This window comes from Leptonotus elevatus, chromosome 3 (genome assembly GCF_054856555.1).
Source record: "Leptonotus elevatus isolate MCC_2025b chromosome 3, RoL_Lele_1.0, whole genome shotgun sequence".
NCBI lineage: Eukaryota > Metazoa > Chordata > Actinopteri > Syngnathiformes > Syngnathidae > Leptonotus > Leptonotus elevatus.
In genome coordinates, this window is record NC_141241.1 from 17,653,366 (window position 1) to 17,672,703 (window position 19,338).

Genomic DNA, 19,338 nt, shown 5'->3' on the forward strand with positions numbered 1-19,338 from the left:
ATTCAATTTGAGATACACCTTTGTACTGTAACAATTTGCTCAAGGTGAAAATTGTTTTTGGGGTAAGTGACAGTTGAGTGTCACCATAAAATAGACATTCATTTTTCATGCTCGGGTCTAGTGTAGAAAAACAGATGCTGTGAGAATCATTGGCCATCAGTCCTTTTTAATTATTTCAAATACGGTACTAGTGAGCATTATATTTCTAAAGTCTGATGCTAGCTATATTTGTGCCAGAAAGTGTATAATACAATAAACATGGCTGCATAAGAAACACGCTGGGACATACATTCCCTTAGCTTTTTGTTTTTAATATGTTGTTATATAGATGGTTCATCCATACACCAACCAAAAGCTTGAGACCTTCACGATAAGTACAATTGTACATGCCGCAGTAATGTAATCAATTGTACTTTTCAGTGCTCACAAACACATATCCTGTAGCCATACTGAACACCAAGAACATTCTCCTCTTGTAGAAATGTCTGTTTCCAAGTTGCCCCTCGGATCCGCTCTGTATGCAGACAAGCAGCTGTCGCAACAAACTTACAGCTGAACTCTTTTTTAAATAGTCTTCAATTCTTTAAAAAAAAAAAAAAAAAAAAATTGCAGTCTGATACAGAAGGCTAGGAGACCTGAACAATATGAAAGTGCTAGTCATTAATTTACAGAGATCAGGCATCACATAGCGCTATGAAGTATCCAATATGCTACATATGAATACAGCTGTTGATACCTTATAAACGCCTCTGGTTGCTTTTCAAGGCTACTTGAAAACTCAATAACCTTGGCTTGTATGTACATAGACCGAACTGTTTATGCTGAAAACAGATACCACCACTACCAGAGGTATAATCTTATTACGGCCATGTGGCCAAGACAGTGATAATGCAATATTTAGTCCCATTATCAAATTTAAGGTTAATCCTCCAATTTTGTTTCAGTGGGGGGGGGGGGGGGGGGCAGGAGAGTTGTCATCGGGACAGCCCTCGTCACTGGACTCCAGAAGACAGTGTTGTTCAGAGCATTTCCTCTGTTGCTCAAGTTCTTGGTTTGTTTTCCCCAGCCATTGGTTGCATTTTGGTTGCTCTCCCGCATCTTCTCGTGCTATTTCCCTCGTTTGATAAAGATTGAAGAATGGCTGAGAAGAACCAGTTCTGGAACCACTACTTAAGGGAACAACACAAGCTTTTTTTTTCACTTCACTACAATCAGTCACAGAGTAATAAAAAGTAGAGCGGGTGACTCAATTCATTCCGGGAGCGGTGCCTCCAAAGTCAAATGTAGGTGGCACTACTGGCGCTGTGAACCTGTATCCGCCGTGTTTCTCGATCATCTTGGATTCTGAAAGTTGAAAATACAACGCTTAGTGACAAGGAGTGATTATTTCCTATGAAACACACACACACACATATAGACAAAAGTTTGATTTGTATCTCGGTTTTATGGTCACTGCTCAGTACACTTTGATATTTGGGAAAATCAATTACGTCTTGTGTAGTTTCTGGTTAAATTTGAAAGAGCAAAAGCACATGAAATAATCTCACAAAGTTACCAATTATTTTGTTATAGTATTATTAGTTACATATTATTTATTAATCAGAGATATATATTTATGCAAGCGGCATATAGTGATTTCAATGTTCTTCCCTTGGATGGTCAAAGGTACAATACAAATAATGAAAAGCATTCGAAACAGGTATCAGGTTCCCTTCGTCACTCAATTTGCAGAATAATAAACAAGCAAGGAAAATAGTGCACAGATCAACAACGAGGAGCCTCCACAAACATGCTTTTTGGCTAGCATTAGCGCTACTGTACATTTTAACTCTCCAGTAGATTGCGAGTGTGAGCGACGGGCACAGTGGGCTCCTTTCTTTGAATTCACATAAGAAATCCTCTGTCAGCTCACAACCCTCCCCCTTGCTCATCCTGCTTGCCACTCCGCACAATTACTCTGTTTCCTTTTTAAAGAACAGTGAGAGGCGATTCATGCTTTTTAGCTGGTAAAGATGTTCATGCTTTTTTCTTTCCAGGACGACGACGTTCACATCCATTGCCGTGATTGGTCAAAAGAAAAGTTTGGCAAGTGTGCACAAGTTGCCGTATCGTCCAATCAGCTCAAAATATTGTACAAAATGTCCCGCCTTTCCCCAGCTCATCACAGTAAAGCAGTCGCAGACTGATAATGTGGAGAACTCCCTTGAGTGAATCACAAGTTGATTGGGTCATTCGATGACTAATGTCAATACGAAAAGCAAATGTGGATTCATGGTGAGTAAATTTGTGGGGGGTTTGGTTGGAGGAGGGCAAGTCTGTATCTCAGTTTGATTTTTAAGAAACACCATGACTGAGGAAAAACAACCATTCAAAGAAAGAAGGCGTTTTGCTAGCAGTTTAACCATTGCTAAATCCTCCTGTAATTACTGAAAATTGACTAAAGCTCACCATGTGCTGCCCGTCTCTGGTCTGCCAGTGTGCCAATGTCAAGAAGCTGTTTGCCTTGATCTTCGTCGAGTACTTGAGTTAATGCCTGGTACCACGCCGGGTCACGCGTCTGGATACCTGCGCAAGAGTGACGATCAATCGTGACTACAGGGACTGAAAGTGATACAGCTTTTTGGATTTCAGTGTTTCTCTTACTCTGTAGTATGGCTTTAAAGATCTGATACTCGTCTACCAAGTTGTCTTCGTCATCTACAGCTGTATTGTAACCCTCGAGTGCCGTCTCCTCTGCATCGTCTTCCTCCCAGTCTTCGTCATCTCCGTCCTCTCCTGCCTGCTTGGCTAGCATCTCCAGATATTCCTGACCTTCCTCATCAATGTCATCCTCGTCACTTCCCAGCTCAGCTACAAACAGAGCAAAGGTTTACAATAACACCAGAGTACTCCACACACGTGTACAATAATTAAGGCCAGTATGCACTGTGCTGTACACTATCTATCTATCTATAAAACGTGTATCTCGAGCAATAACCCATTGCAAACCCTCAAAACTTAAATCATACCATTATCATCTTCGTCGTCCCCATCCTCATCGTCGTCGTCATCCTCATTCTCGTGCTCTGCTCGGCAGGCGTACGCCCTCTTGAGGCCGCTAAAGAGGAGAATAGCTGCTGGAAGAAGCTGACCGCCAACCTGCGTGATGACCTGGGGCCTGTGTTCTAGGTCAATGAGGGCACAGAGGCCCAGGATGCACATCTTCCTGTCATGGAGACTGTTTGAAAAAAACAGAAAAAGAAAAGAAATAGAGCGATCAAAGCTTGAAATCAGAATGCTATAGATTACCAATGTATCCCCACAGGACACCCTTCAAATGCTTATGACATATCCATCCAACCATTAGTAGTCGGTGGGTGCCCAAACCGCTTCCATTCATTTATTTGCAAACTTAATCTATTGAATTGAAAACTACAGGGGCAACTGTAACAAATACTGGTGGCTGCCTTCTGCCATTTTAACTCCTAAATAAATTTTACTTTTTAAAAAACTGATTACTTTATCCTGCCTCGCCAAAAGAGCCAGAAGCTAGTTATTGCACCTACTGGGTGTGTCACAATAAAGTATCCACACTGGCGAGCATCAGCAGCATAATAAAGCTAAGATAACTAGCTGAGGAGACGTTCTCTCTGGCGCAAATGGCATTCATTGGTGACCAGTTTATTAAAAGCTCATTTACTGGCTTACTATTCACACACACACACACACGCACATCCAGTTACGGCTGTAGGAACACACTTCCGTGTTAACAGCTTGACGAAACTGCTTGCCCCACAAGCACTCCCCCACATGGCTACACGTTACATCACAGACATTGAGCTCTCAATTAAATGGACACACAAGTACACACAACAGTATTACAAGGGTTCATTCTGATCCAAGCTTTTCCACGCCCACTCAAATCACAACCGATTCATGCACAGCCCTAATTCATAGTCTTAACTCTATTCAAATTGGGAAAAATGTGAACATTTCATTTAATGGGATTGACTAATAAAGCCTATAAATTTAATAGCCCCACAGCTATTTATATATATATATATATTTTGGCTTATATTCCATTTACAGTAATTTCTGGACTACAAAGCGCACCTGACTATAAGCCGCGCTAGATAAATTTGGGGAATACTCGAGTTTGTTATAAGCCGCACCAGACTAAGCCGCAGGTGTTTTAATGTTACCGCACCGGGTTCCAGCTACTTTTTTTTTCCATAATGAGGGTGCAAATTGTCTCGCTCTCGATCGGTTTCTCCTACTGTATTTGGGTTCACTTGGTTTGTTTTGCTTTGCCTGACGCGCTTGTGCTTCCCCTTGTGATCTGATGGATAAGCCGCACCTTTGTATTAGCCGCAGGGTCGAATGCAAGTGGAAAAAAAGTAGCGGCTTGTAGTCCAGAAATTACTGTAGTCATATCATTATAATCCATCACAACAGCTATGCTGGACGTATTACTGTATTGAGAGATTCTTGATGTTGAATAAAAACGCTTACCCAAGGAAGCAGTCGACATCTTTGAGCCACTGGGTGATGAAGTGGTTTGTGATTGGCTCTGTGTTATTTGGAAATCGCAGATTCTCCAGTGTGTTGAGGAGCAAAGGGGGGCTGTAGTAAAGTGCGGCAATGGCCACTTGCAAGCACATAGTCCTCAGCTCACTGGTTTTCACCTCTCGTGTCAAACGCTCCAGGGCAGCAGCCACAAACAAGGGCACAACCTGAAATTGCACACAAAAAATAACTACTTTGGGATGGTATATAGCATTGGGTAGATTATCCCTTGGTACTGTGAACCTCAAGTATGATCTTGAAATGTACATAAACCGACCTGGTCTATGCCTCGGCCTTTGCACTGCAGAATGATTACTTCCAGAAGCTTGGCTGCATGGCACTCGGGATCTTCACCTGGATCACCTGTCAGAATCTTGGTGGGGTCAAAAACAAATTTTAACCTTCTGGTCACAACACAAGTTGCTTCTGAACATTAACTAGTTTGCAGCATTTTACCTTTTTGCACATATCATACATAATTTCCAGGAATTTGGTGTCTGAGAGGAGGGTGTCTGTATCAACTGTTACATAGTTGTGAAGGAGAGGCATCATGTCTGCAATGGAAACAGGTGTTCGTCACACAAAACTGGTTGTAACCATGGTGACATTTAAAAACAGGAAACCCGGTGTGGATCTGGAGTATTGTGAGCATCGACGGGAGGCGTTTGTTCGAGGGTGTGACTGTGAACCTGTGAAGTAGTCGAATCCATCCTGTTGGAAGACTTCATACACAAGTGGAAGGAGCTGCCACATTTGTGGTGACACCTGCTGGCAAGTCAGGCTGTGAGCCAATGACAGGATCTCCTCGTAAAACTCTGGAAAAAGTCAAGTAACAAATTAAAACAGGGCTCTCTCTCTCCAAGTAAGTGTTGGAAGCAAGGCGCAGGCAGGCAGAATGTGGCTGAACAGGAAGAACTGGCCACAGCTTACCCATAACGTGTTGTTGCAGAACTGTGCCAATCACCTGCAGACAGATGCCCTCAAGTTGCTGTGTGATCTGCGCAAGGTTAAAAAGCAGTTGGCGTCAATGTGACAATTAAGTGTCATATACACTTGCATACAAATATTGTATGCGGATGGTAATTGATAGGCATTGTTTAAATTATGGCAATGTGACATTAAATTGGGTCATCATATTTCAATATCAAGTAAATTGTGCAATACTTAATAGAAAATTATACAAAATACAATTGTATTAAAAAAAAAAAATTCTGTTCATTATTTGTTGTATGTATTCGTTGTAGCCCACTGCTAAGACTAACAGATCCCTGTACATTGCAGTGTTGAAGCACTCTGTATTTGAGATTAGCACAACTTTTGAGTGGAAGATAAGGATTGGGCCGTAAATCTCGGCTTGTCACGTCGATTATGAGGAAGAGAAATGCATACAAACATAGAAGTCCAACAAGTGTAGGCACCTCACACTCAAGAGTATGTATGTGTATCGTATAAACAGAGCATGCGCTGCCATAGGTAGTACTAAGTGTGTGTGTAAATGTGAGAAAGGATTATGCAGTAGTTCATGAAGTGAATGAGGAACTGTTTCTCAGTCTTGTTATGATTATTTTATAGCTTGAGGAGACACAAAAGCGAAATGAATATATTAGCAATTTAGCATCAAAGTAACTGTTCTTCTTGATATACTTTGGACAAAAAAGCTAGTTTTCCTTAATTTCTGGTTAGAAACGGCTGTGTTTGGTGAAACCTATCGATGCTCTATTGCTGATGACAAAATGGAAAAAGAAAAATTTTTCTAGTTAAATATAATGAAAGTGAAAGAAAGAAAATAATGTATAACCAATATTCTATGGGACTTTGAACATTAATCACAATATGTTCTAAAACAACTGGCAATATGGCAAATTCAGAAAAATGATTGAGTTAAACAATTTTGCAGTCCATCCAATTTTGCAATCAGAATCTACTTTTGAAGTAGGTGTGATAACATTTTTAAGTTCATCTCAGGGGTGGAGCACAAAAGGTAGGGAACCACTGGCTTAAACATGCATGTACTGTAGCAGAATATTTGTGTTATTGCTTGCACAAATAAAGATGAACACGTGGAGAAACAAATGTTCAACCAAACAGTTAAGTCTTTTCTGGAGCTCAAGGCTTTATAACATCAAATAGCAATTTGGCCTTGTGTGTGCCTGTGCTTGCGCAGACACATTGGCAGTGGGCCTCAGAACTATTTGTAGCAACTGCCTGAATGAGAACACAGCGAGAAGAGAGCACGTTCCAAGGAGGTGGTGGGCGGCTGAAAGTGTGTTGGCAGAAAGGCGACAGCAAGTCAGGGGAAGTGGTACAGAGATAAATCAGGCGTGTGTGTTAGACAACGCATAGGCAGCCTGCTCAGAGGCTTTGCTGCTAACCTCTTTGTGGTCCTCCACCACACTCAACAATGTGTCGATGGTGTTGAGGATGCCCATAGCTGTCACAGCCTTGTCATCTCCTCCCTCCTCATCAGGCCCAGTCTGAATGACCTGGTTGAACGTCATAGCCTGCCAGACAGCAAACAGAGATACTTGTGATGGTGTGTTTGGAGTACAGTTGCAACGATTGAATATTTTGAGCATTGTTTATTTTGCCATTTTTAACAACAAAATTAGCATGAGATACTGGTATTACTATAGTGCACTTCAGGTGGTGATCCTCACATTCCACAATATAATAATTGTGACTGTGGCTTTGAAAAGTGGGGTCTCGTGAGCAAGTGTGTGTATTGTTGCTGCTGTGATCTCAGATTAGCGGCTGCCTGGCTAACAGTGTGCCAGTGTACATACTGTTGAGTGCCATGACCACCACTACAATATGTTGGAAGTAATGGTGGCAAGCTATACTGAATTAGTGAATTACTGACATGGATAACTTAATTGGAGATTGTAGATGTGCTGTGGCGCCAACTTATTTACAACAGTCTACCATAGCATAAGTCTGTGTGGAAAAATTATCACTTTGAAACTTCAAGGCAGATTTTGTTTCATTTTTGGAAAAGGAATTATTCAAGTTGTTTGATTAATTAATTTAGTTTCAGCCCTGACTTTGAGCATCTTTTTTTTAACCATTAGTCAATTCAGACAGCCACCTTTTTCCTAATTTCTACCTGAGAGTCAATCACGCCCTAGCACAAAAAACAACAACAACAAAAACACAGGTGTTTACCAGGTGCTGAGTCATCTCTACTGCAATAGGCGTGACCTCCTCGCTGTATTCACAGATCATCTTTTGTATGACGTTGGTGAGGTCATCATTTTCCGTCTCCCTGACAATATGCAGCAATGCTTGCATTACTGGACGAATGAAGGGGGTGATGTATTCTTTGGCTAAGGGAGGGAAAATAATACAGTCACACAACAGACAACAGGAGGACGGACATTACTCCAGAATTATACATAGTATTCCCATGACGTCACCGACCCCCACCTAGCGACCCAACACACCTTTGGTGGGACAAACGGCCAGTGAGTCAACGCAAGCAAATGCTGAGGAGCGCTCATGTTGCTTACTACAAGTTACTTTGATTCATTTTGTTCATTCATTCCGGATTTTCACAAATCGCTTCACAATGGTGCACTCGTGTGCCGTTCACGGGTGCATAATTGGGCAAACAAAGATATGAAATGAAACTTCTAGACAGAATTCACATGCCATCATTTGCCCCACAAAGATACATCAAAAGGATTTCCAACCGACAAAGTCTACCAAAGTGTGTTCTGCCCATTTTGATTATGGTAAGTGTTATTGTAAGATGGTAAAAATGCTTTTACCATAATGCAATCGTGATGTGTGAGCCGTTAGGCATTGCTAGTTTTGGCTAAAAATAGATTAGTGGTCAAGATGTTCGATTTTGAGATCTCTCCAAATACTCTCTTTTTTTCCTTTCCCAGCCCAAAAGTTGAAATTGCTGTTAAAGTGTATGAAAATAACTTGGTTTAAAAATAACACGAGATTCTTCACTTTGAATTTACAAATGATAAATGCACATAGCAACCAATAAAAGCCGAAAGTACAGAAGACGCAAGAATGTCCGTGTTTTGAGAGCCAAGCCATCCTACCTTAGCGCATACATTGCCATGTCGTCCTAGCAGTTTCGGCAAAAGTTTGTAATCCAAACAATTCCACTAACCAAACGTTTCAACGTTTACCGCTGCAAAGAATTTTGAGCTAAATCTTCCGCATACATCTTGCTTACACAAATAACGTTAGAGGAAGCTGGGGGTGACATTCATCAATAACAATAGAACATTTGGTGTAAACACAATAGAAGCAAAGTTGACCCAACATGAGGGGCGGACTTGCGATTCCGTGACGTCAGTGAATACTATGTATACAAGAGTTATGATAGAATCATCTTTGATCACCTTTCTCCTGGTTGCTGATGAGAACCTGCAGGGCAATGGCAGCCTCCACCTTCACTGGCATCTCATTATCATTGATTAGACAGAGGCGGGTCAGCTCCAGAGCAGTTTGTAGGTTCTGGTCACTTTTGAACCTCACCTCACAGAAATACTGGATCACCCAGCAGGCCTACAATAAGGTTTAATAGAAATATAGATCATATTAAAGGGGACCCACAAAAATGATGTCTTATAGAAAAATCTGTCCCATAGTTTTTAGTTCATTTAGAATTATTCACAGCTATTAATGGACAAACAAAAACATTCAGATAATCACTTACTCTGGCTCTCATGTAGCCCAGTTCATTGCGGAACAAGGGGAAGACGTGACTCTGCAACATGAACTCCATCTGGTCCTTATAAACCTTTTTCTATGGGGGAAAAAAAAAAGGAGAGGGGGTAGACTGTAATCACATAATCATGTTACACAAAGCAAAATGCTGTGTGAGACATTTCCTGTATGTTTAGGATGTGCAACATCTAAGATTTTTGCGTGTGTACGTGTCAGTGCTTCACCATTACAATGTCAAGCAAAAAACACAAAAAAAAAGTTCGAATTTGACTGAAACTAAAAAAAAAATTATAATGACATTTATATAACGCATTGGTTAATGAGGGATTGAGTTAAACAATATTATGGTTAGGGGGTGCACATAATTTTGGTGCTCATTTTACCCCCCCCCCCCCCCCGAACCATGCATCGACCTCACTAGCAGTGGCGATTCTAGGAGATCAGATTTATCACTATTAAGACTTGAATCTGGTAGGCAATTCAATGTTTCTAGCGTGAAAGAACACCTACACACCGCTTATGTAAACCCCCGTTTACAGCTGGGAAAAGGTCATTAGGTGAGTTGTAGAGAAATGATTATTAATTGAAATGTAAGATCCTTCTAGGTCACTGGTCAGAAATGTTGCTGAAAATCCACAGGAAATTAGTTGTGTCAGAGTTAGAATGTTTGCTAAAGATCCTGTTAGGCCAAGTCTCTTTTAAAAGTGGGTTGCGAATGATGCAACTTACCTTGAGCAGGATCTCAGCCAGAGAGCCTATCATATGGAGGGCACCATCTTTTTTCCTGGGATCAGTGGTAGGATCAGTGAGAATCTGGTAGCAGAAGCCCATTGTCTTTTGCAGCACCTGAACAGAAGAGGACAAATACTTGTATTACTGCCATTACTGGGTTTCATCTAGCCACTCAGAGGATTCTACCAACTACACAACAAACACTCAATGATATCAACTCAAATCAGCATTAATAAAATAAAATAAAATAAAAGCAGCTCAACTGACCTCCTTTCGTTTATTGCATGCAGTAAAGAGCAGCGTCTGGGCAGCTGTGGTAGGAGAAATGAAGTCCTCGAATACATCTAAGTGGACAGAAGTGATTGAGTTGAACAAATTACTCACCAGTGAGTAAATTAATTCCTTAAGGATGACCAGACACTGCCTGTATGTAGTCTCCTTTGCTTACCAAACTTCATGCGAATGTACTCATAGGGGTCCTCTTGCCAGCGCTCCTCATCAGCGTCTGTGTAACACATGAGGGGAAAAACCACATCCTGAATGATGCCCTGAAGGACAAAGACAGAAGACAGAAGTCAGAATCATGGCAGCGTGAGAACAGAAGAAAAAACACTTTATCGTCTCCTTTATTTTTTACTGAGCAATAAAAAAATAAAAAAAATTTAAGCATGGGCAAAATTGCTCACTCATAAATGAGCAAAACATCTGCATTATAGTCAGCACATGTCATGTACAAAAATCATAGTTCTTCCAATAACAATCAAAAATCATTCATCATCTTTTGGCTGAACGTTTTGGCTTCATGAGCCTGACAAAAACTTTCCAACCCAATCATTCAAATGGCTTTGCATCGATTGCGTACCTGAATGTGTGGTTTGAGGTTTTTCCATGTGAGCGCATGAGCTATCCCCTGGTTGATGTAGTTGAGCGTCTGCTGGAGTACTCTAGGAGCCACATATTGCTTTTCCTTGTACTGATACAAGACTTTCAGCAGCACCTAAAAGCAGACCAATGAACAAATGTCTTTAAAATTATTTGCCGTCCGACGTTTGGCCAGCGGTTTGCAGCATACGTCACACCTTCTGGACCATACCTGCTGTGCTGGCACTGCATATTCCTTTAGGAAAAGTTCAGCAAACTCTACGTACTCTTTGGTTGTATTGCCTGGGCTTCCGTATCTAGAAATGTAATTAAATTGTAACATTTGAAAGTAACACCAATGACATGTTAAGACGATTGAAATCTGTACCTTTCAAATAGCCGAGCTAAGATGTGAAGGGCCCACTTCTTACACTTCCACCAAGGCAGCTCGGGACGCTCCTCTTCATCAACCCGCATTGTCTCCTGAACCAAGAACAACCAGGCAAGTGGATAATGCGGAAATGCGTGCAAGAGATCACTTGCAATTTTAAAGCGACATGCAGACTCAAGCTCTCACCGGGGGGACATCTCTATCCACTACAGTCTTGAGAATCTCCATCCATTCCGTCAAGTTTTGTCTGTTGATGAGTTCCAGGGGCAGGTTATACTGTGCAAAGAGGAGAGAAGTCACTTTAATAATGCAACAATTTTATCTAAATTGGTTTGTCATAAACACACACCACTCACATTATTACTGCACTTTTAACATTAATGTCTTCCAGCATTTACATTTGCAGCAGTAGATCTACAATGGCTATTTCTTTATTTTACAACATGAGATTTAAGCCACAATACAAAAAAAGTTTGCAATAGCAGAAGGGGGACAACAATGAACCAATCTGCTTTCAAAAAACATCCCAACCCTATTGCACATGTGTACACTAGTTAGCCCAATATAGACATTTACATTCCAGAACATACCTACAAATACACAAAAATATAGTATAAACACAAAAGTGGACACTTTAGAAATTTATAGACAAACAATTCAACTTTATAATTATCCCATAGCATAAAACCATTGTTACAAATTTCGCTCAACTTAGGTAGGGAGTGTGACCGTCAAGTGGTACTTTAACTTTGCCTTTTAAAACTTTTGGTTTTGTAGTTACGAATCTAAACTCAAGCTTTCAAAACTTGCTATTTTCAAGTACCCTTGGCAACCAGGTGGTATTACCTGGAAAAGGGCATAGAGGATTTTGAAGATCTGTTTCTGTATGAGCACAGAGTCTGTAGAGTGGTCTGGGAGAAGCTGGATGAAACGGTCTTTCAACATGGGCATGAATATGTGCATGGCTGCCACCAAAGGCTGACGCTCCTCAGGCTTCTTGTATCTGGTTGATATGGACAAGTTAGCCTCGAGCAAGACAGCGGCTTCCTATCTGATGGTACACTGACTCACTCATAGTTTTTCACCAGCTGGTAAAGGCAAAGCAGGATGCCGAGCCATCCTGCACTGTTGTCGGACTGAAGGTAGAAGCCGATTTTGTCCACGATGGTCGTCCACTTAGTGGGGTAGTCGTGCTTGATCATGTGGTGGATGCATGTTGTCAACTGGACTCTGTCAAAAGTAAAAATAGATAGGTTTGATTCCGTGTTCCAGAGAATTGGACATTTGAAACTTTAGACCTCCATGTAGGAAACATTGCTAAGTAGGGGTTACTACTTATTAAGTTGGGGCAAGCACATGCATCCATGCTGCAGAGATGCAGTAGTCTGACAAAAGACTTATTAAACATAGCAATATACACTATACAAGGGCTGCAGCTAACGAGTATTTTCATAATGGATTATTCTACCGATTATCTTATTGATTAATTGGATACAAATTGATTCTGCATTATTAAACAAAATAACTTAATATCTGTGACTGAGTGTGTATGGCTTTAAAAGGCCAGGTCTGGTCTGGTAAGTGACGTGGGCGTCAGGGAATGAGAGTATAAAGTTAGCTGGCTGTTGACTGACTGTGTGTTAAGTAACTGTGTGAGGTGCGGCTATCAGCAGCTCACATATGAATGTGCTTATTACATGTTTGTTTTCTTCCACCAGCCAGCATCCACAAGGGCATTTCTACTACGGTGGAAGACTACATTAAATTAGCTAACATTGATACGTTACCTTGTGTTGTCAGTCACAGATGTGCTGTTGCGATACATATTGCATTTTATCTTCCTCATTCAGTGTAAAACAATCCCTAACTTTGGACATTGTCATTTATCGACTCTTTCCTTGTAACTTACTGTCATCGCACCAACTTATGGAGTGTTGCGTGCAACTGCAATAATAGTTTGTGGGGGGAAATGATCGATGCCAAGCCTCGAGGCAGAAATTTTGCTTAAACTTTTTTGTGATTAAATTGAGTACCTTAATCCATTAGATTGTATGATCCCTAAATTAAGATACAACTGTTATACTAGAAATCACAATTTGTTGTGTAGGCAATTCAAGTTATTGGAAAGGAAAACCAAAGATAATATTGGTTGTCAGGGTGGCTAACAGTCGACTAGTCCAAGTTAGGAGGGTGAAGTGATGTACAGTACATTATACTTAAATAGCAGATACGCGTGTAGTCACCTGATGCGCTCAGGCGAGTGGATGATAGCCTCCACTATGGTGTCTCGAATGAATAGTCGGTCTTCATCAGGGATGTTGTTGACAGGCGCCTCTGTAGAAGAACCATCTCCAACACACCAGTGCTGAGTTACCATGTTCTTAAGGTAAATAACACCTATAATGAAAGGGATCATGAACATGTTAGAAGGCATGACAGCTGACCATGCTTAAACATGTATGCAAAAACACAGCAATGCTGTATAGAAATGAAAAGATTACTTTCATTACCGTCCCTTAGAATCAAAGACCTGTCATCTGTAGTTCATTTTGAATGCGACACAGGTGCTATCAGGGTATATACACCGGTAGTATGTGTGTTTCTCTGTGGCAAAGTGGGAGGTAACGGGGGAACGGAGGAGTGTCGCATGGGATGCTGACAGAATGCTGACACAAATGTCAACACCGTTGGCTAGACAATCAAAACAAAGCCTATTAATGCTGACCAACGAGTCAAACTACTGTACAATTAAAAAAAAAAAAAATCAAGCGACTGCAGTACTACCTTCTACCAATAACCTGTATATGCCCCCCCCCCTGGTGATTTATACAGTGGTTTTATTAAGTTTACTATTTAAGTTATCATTAAAACGTCCTATTAGATACAAGCTCATTTGAACTCCCGTTTCCGTGACACTGCTGTATTGAGCAGAACAATGCTGCCCAGAGAAGTTGTACATGCCACACAAATTCTTTGGCAACCACATCATCGATATTTATTTCCATGGAGGACAGTTTCTAGAACAGAAAATGTAAACATGCATTTCTAATGGGGGAAAAAAAAGTTTGAAACACAAACCTGGGCTCAACTTGCACTCCCAGCTCTTGTTTTAATTTTAGAAGTATTACTGCACAATCTATTGGTTTGTACTGAAATAAACTGCAATTGAAAGGCTTTTAAAACCATCACACATCAATTTGAACTAGTAATGGTAAAACCTCAACGTCTCTCATTTCTTTGTTACTCACCCCTTTACTTTTTTTGTTTAGGTTTAATCTGTATTGCTGCATTAAACGCATTTGACAGAGAAGACAAACACCAGAGACTCACCTGCTTGCCTGACCGGCAAATCCAGCTGATCAGTCATTGTGATGCGTAGCAGAGTGGATAAAAAGTTGACCTGGGTGTGACCCTGTAAATCAGAAACAAACATCTCATCATCATCATACAATAAAGAAGCAATGTTATCACTAACATCTATCCACCCATCTTCTGTAACGCTTAGCCTTAATAGGTTCCCAGGTGTACTGGACCCTATCTCAACTGACTGCGCAAAAAGCAGGGTACATCCTGGACTGGTCGCCAGCCAATGGCAGGGCACATTGGCAACCAACCATTCAGTCACTAATAAATGTGCCTTGTGAAGGTGGCACCATGTAGCACAGATTGGTGTGTAGATTTCATTCCAGAAGATCCATGCCATAATCTAAATGTGTCCCTTCTTCTACAATTACGCTCTGACATGATGAAACGCATGTTCTACATTCCAACATATTGCCCTGTTCGTTCCGTCTGTGCTTGGCCAGCTTCCATAATAAATAGAAGAAAAAAACAGCCCATGACTAAGCACAGGTCTTGATTTAGAAAGTGTACACTTGAGCAGGACTCCATCCTCCCCCAGACAACGTGCTTTTCGCTAGATGCACAACTTGATGACAAGTATAGAATTTCTACCAGCACAAAAACAAATTGGGACCTGCTGCCAGCTGCATTGTGGACACAATCACAGCTACAGTGACTCACAACCATGTAACATAAACGGCTGTTCAGTTATTATGGAATACACATTTGCTTATAATTAGGGGTGTGAATTGCCTCGTATATAGCGATTCGATCCGTATCACAATTCATAGGTCACAATTCGATTCAATGCCGATAAGTCCCAACTCAAAACTGTAAGTCGATTATTGTGATTTTATTACTGAAATTTAGAAAATACTAATAAGTAAACGTGTACGATTTGTATGAAAATGTATTTATTTATCTGAAACTTCAGGCTTATAACTGAGCCACTGTGTTTAACAAACAGGCTGCAATCTGCTTGAACTAGGGGTGCAACAGTTTCACATTTTTGTGTACGGTTATTGTCTGAGAAAAAAACACAGTTTGACGGTTTTTATTGTAGACACACAAAAAAAAGTTTTTTTAAACAACAAAAAATAAGTTGCTGCCTTTTAAAACACATACAGCAGATAGGAAAGGCTGGCCGCCATGTATAACAAGTGGACGGTATGTACCCTCTTTTTCTTCCAATTTCAACCATACTTACAGGTGAAATATTCGTCCACAGCCTTTAAACTGGCAATTTGTGCAGTTTACCGCTACACGTGTAGGCATTTTACAGCCATAATGCGTATGCCGAGATACGTTCCTTGGGAGTGCCAAGATGGCGGCTCCGCGGCTTCAAATGTCTCAGCCTATGGCCTCTACAGCGGGCGGCCGTGGACGGCCTCCATCCTGCCGCGGACCGGAGCCCCGGGGGGTTGGGGAGGCGGCCGGCGATCGGTCGGCGGTGACGTAGTGGCGGCACGGCGAGCAGTGTGCTGGTAGTTCCCGGCGGCGGCGGCCAAAAAGCCCGACCAAAAAGCCCCTTTCCCCATGTCCACGCAACCTGGTCCAGGACAGGCCGCGACCGGCGCGGGGACGCCCACCGCCGGTGCCAGCGCAGACCAGCCGCCTCGGAACCCTACCCACAGCCGTCGGGTACGCAACTCTCCCAGGGTGGCATTCAAAGCTGAGCTCTGTGTTGTTGTGCGCCTGCCAAATGGGTCGTGTGGAAACAGAAGAGCTATCAATTATGCTGCATAGCTCGTTTTGCGACGCGCGTGAGCAGAAATAACCGGTGTTGTTGAACGGCTGCGGCTATTCATACCTGACGTTTAAAAAGCACGGTTGTGGGAAAATTTGATCTGGCATCTGTCAAAATGGTCCGATCCACAGAGGTTTATCTCCAGGGCGTGCGCATGTTCACGTCTCCAATGACGAGGTGAAACAGGGAAAGGTGAGGTAAATGTTTCCCCTTTGCTACACTGCGCCGCCTGTCAAAATTGCACTGGGGGTGGGACATCGGAAGTCATTTGGCAGGAAGGCGGGCCCAGTGTCGCCAGCTAGCGGAAGCCGTTCTCCAATAAATGTTCAAAAAAATATTTCCAAGACATTAAAGAACATCTAAAAGCATTTGAGGTTCTTTTTGGGAAATATATTGAATATTATTGGGGGGACTAGTGCAAAGACAATTTAGTATGGATCGGATCTGTATCAGCAGATACTGAACCCATGGTATCTGTATCGAATCGGTAATGAAAAAAGTGGATCGGAGCATCCCGAGTATGAATATGTCTGGCAGGACTATTAAACTGCTCTACTGCAGTACATTTAACTACAATTAGAGTTTACACAAATGACTCCATACACTTTTGTACTTTACTGAGCAGTTTTAACTATTCTGAGGAAATACTGTTGAAAAAAAAGTTACAAATCTTAGCAGCTATGAGTCATTTTATATAAAACTAAAATATGTTAGATCCCTGTTTTTTTTCAACAACAGTTTCACTGCTTTGGGTTTTTGATCATACCGTTTCAGTATTGAAGGCAGAATTTGGGCATTTTAACACTTGTCCAAACAATAAAATAAGAGTGGAAAAAGAAATGGGTGTGCTAGTTATCACACGTCTACGCTAGTTTGACATAAATCTGTCTTCCGTGAAGTACTTTATACAGATGTTATGTCTGAGCGTACCAGCTTGTAGCTTAGTGGGTAGAGTGCTCGGATAGAAAGTGTTGGGTGATGAGTTCAAATACTGCTCTGTACTATTTTATTAATTTATTTTATTTTTTACTATGTTTACAATTCTTGCAGACAAATGGGAGTTGTAACTGAGCAGGGTTTTTTTTTCACGTGTTTACTGAAGAACTTGAATAACAGTGCAGTTGTTGCCACATTTGACTGTTAATAATGCCATGATGGAGTTGGATTTGCTCTGCGTTGATGAATTTTCCACATTTAAAGAAGTAGAAGATGCGATGTCTGCATTTGAAAAGACGCAAAAGTGTGTCCTACTGCCTGATGACCCTGCTCTGAGGGTTATGGTTTGGCGGGTAATGTCGATAACATGTTTTTAGTGGCAATGCAAAATGAAAACTTAATTTAAAAAAAATAGAAGGGGGTAAAGCGAGGACGGAGCTACAAACAGTGCATGGCTCACGGCAAAATGACAAATTCCCAGCAGCCTACACATTACTAAAATATTCTATTTACGGCTAACCTACTATAATGACGGTAAAATGGCCGATTTACAGCAGACCAAAAATGTATCGCTCCAGCGATTGACCAATCAGAGCCGTCCACAGTTAAAATAAATAAATAACGCTAGCAGGCGAGGGATGCCGGTCACGGCAAAATAACCACTACCATGTTTGTATCGTCACAACACTAGAACAGCAAAGCGTACAATATAATTTAGTTTCGCAACTCGATTACACAAATAGTAAAACAGGCGTCATATATGTTCTAACCTTGTTTTATAAACCTGGGACGCAAACGTGTATCTAAAACGACAGAGGAGAAAAAACTACCACTGCCCGAACGAAGAGGTTGCTAACTTGGCGTTAACCATACTCGATATTCATACATATTCAAATAAATTAACAGGAAATCGTTATTTTAATATGTCATCGTATATCATGAGTACCAAACGTACTGGCTATATTCGGGGAATAAAAAATATTTCGACGTTGAATCGACATGTCATTGCGTCTCGGTTTGTCAGTGACACGTGAGCAGCAGCAGCTAAGTAACCCCCGCCCCCCCTCCCTCTGCTAAACTAGCTCATCTTTAGTCGAAATAGCTCTCATTTGTCTTCAGTGCGCTAAAGGGCGATTGACCACCCCGAATATTTACATTTCATTACACGATTAGCTTTTAACTAAATGTGAGCGTGCTACGCTAACATGTCTCCTTTAGCGGGTATAAACGACGAGGCAGCTAGCTTAGCATTATTAGCCACACAGCTGGCTCATTGAGCTGGCGATGAACGAAGAACGTAAAACCGCACGATTGGGAACTACGTGCCAATTACTTGTACGGTGTCACCAAAGAGGGAAGTGAAACAGTAGGACAGTTTCGGGAAAAAGCAAGAGCCCAGCCTGCGCGTTCACACCATCTTGATGTTGTGAGCAGAGGCCCGATGCGAGACCGCGCCATCGTCAGCCATTAAAAAGCCCAAGTTGGAAACCTTTACCTCGCTGAGTTGTCTCTCCGCCGCCTCTCGCAGATTGGGGTCCATGGTGCCCCGCAGGGCCTCGACTAAAACCTCGGGATCCATCGCTGGCGAGGGGAGAGAAAAATAATCTTGCTTGCTTGGCTCGGATTGAGGCTGTTTTAGATGTCTTATCAGCTCCCAGGGACTGCGCACATGGACGCACAGCTCTCCGGTTACCCGGCGCGAAAGGAAGAAGCGAATGAAGAACCCGGATAGATCAGCGCCAAATGTGTGCAACCAATTTCCGGCTGCGCCCGCACACCTATGGGACTTGTAGTTTTGTTTTGTTTTTGAACAAATTTGTCAAATAACCGAAGTTTTACATATTTCCCTCGCAATTAAAACCAACCGACTTTTGAATGAGACTATAGTTAGGTTTTGGCAAGCTGAAAACATGTTGTATCTGTGTATACTAGTCATCCATAATTCAAAAACAAACAAACGAACAAACAAACAAAAATGTGGTGTTTTTCTACCGGATGACTGTTGGTCACGGTGAGCAGATTGACTGCTGTTGGAAAATGCGCAATAGCACTAAAAGGGATGACAAATGACAAAATTCAAAGCAAGTGATGTAAT

At 41.6% G+C, this 19,338-nt stretch overlaps 1 protein-coding gene across 1 annotated transcript; it reads right to left on the minus strand.

Annotated features, from left to right (window-relative positions):
• Window positions 1-290: 290 nt before the first annotated feature.
• On the minus strand, window positions 291-19,263 carry ipo7 (importin 7). Its single transcript, XM_086071630.1, has 25 exons — window positions 18,739-19,263; window positions 14,549-14,630; window positions 13,462-13,615; window positions 12,290-12,448; window positions 12,065-12,221; window positions 11,405-11,494; window positions 11,216-11,310; window positions 11,060-11,144; window positions 10,829-10,963; window positions 10,415-10,514; window positions 10,234-10,310; window positions 9,964-10,080; window positions 9,224-9,313; window positions 8,907-9,072; window positions 7,708-7,868; window positions 6,918-7,046; window positions 5,476-5,542; window positions 5,235-5,360; window positions 5,002-5,099; window positions 4,823-4,918; window positions 4,492-4,712; window positions 3,009-3,217; window positions 2,644-2,850; window positions 2,449-2,565; window positions 291-1,344 (listed from the first exon to the last, which is right to left on the minus strand). Exons 1-25 carry the CDS (start codon window positions 18,820-18,822, stop codon window positions 1,247-1,249), a joined length of 3,120 nt encoding a protein of 1,039 aa, XP_085927756.1. The 5' UTR covers window positions 18,823-19,263; the 3' UTR covers window positions 291-1,246.
• Between the last annotated feature and the right edge of the window lie 75 nt (window positions 19,264-19,338).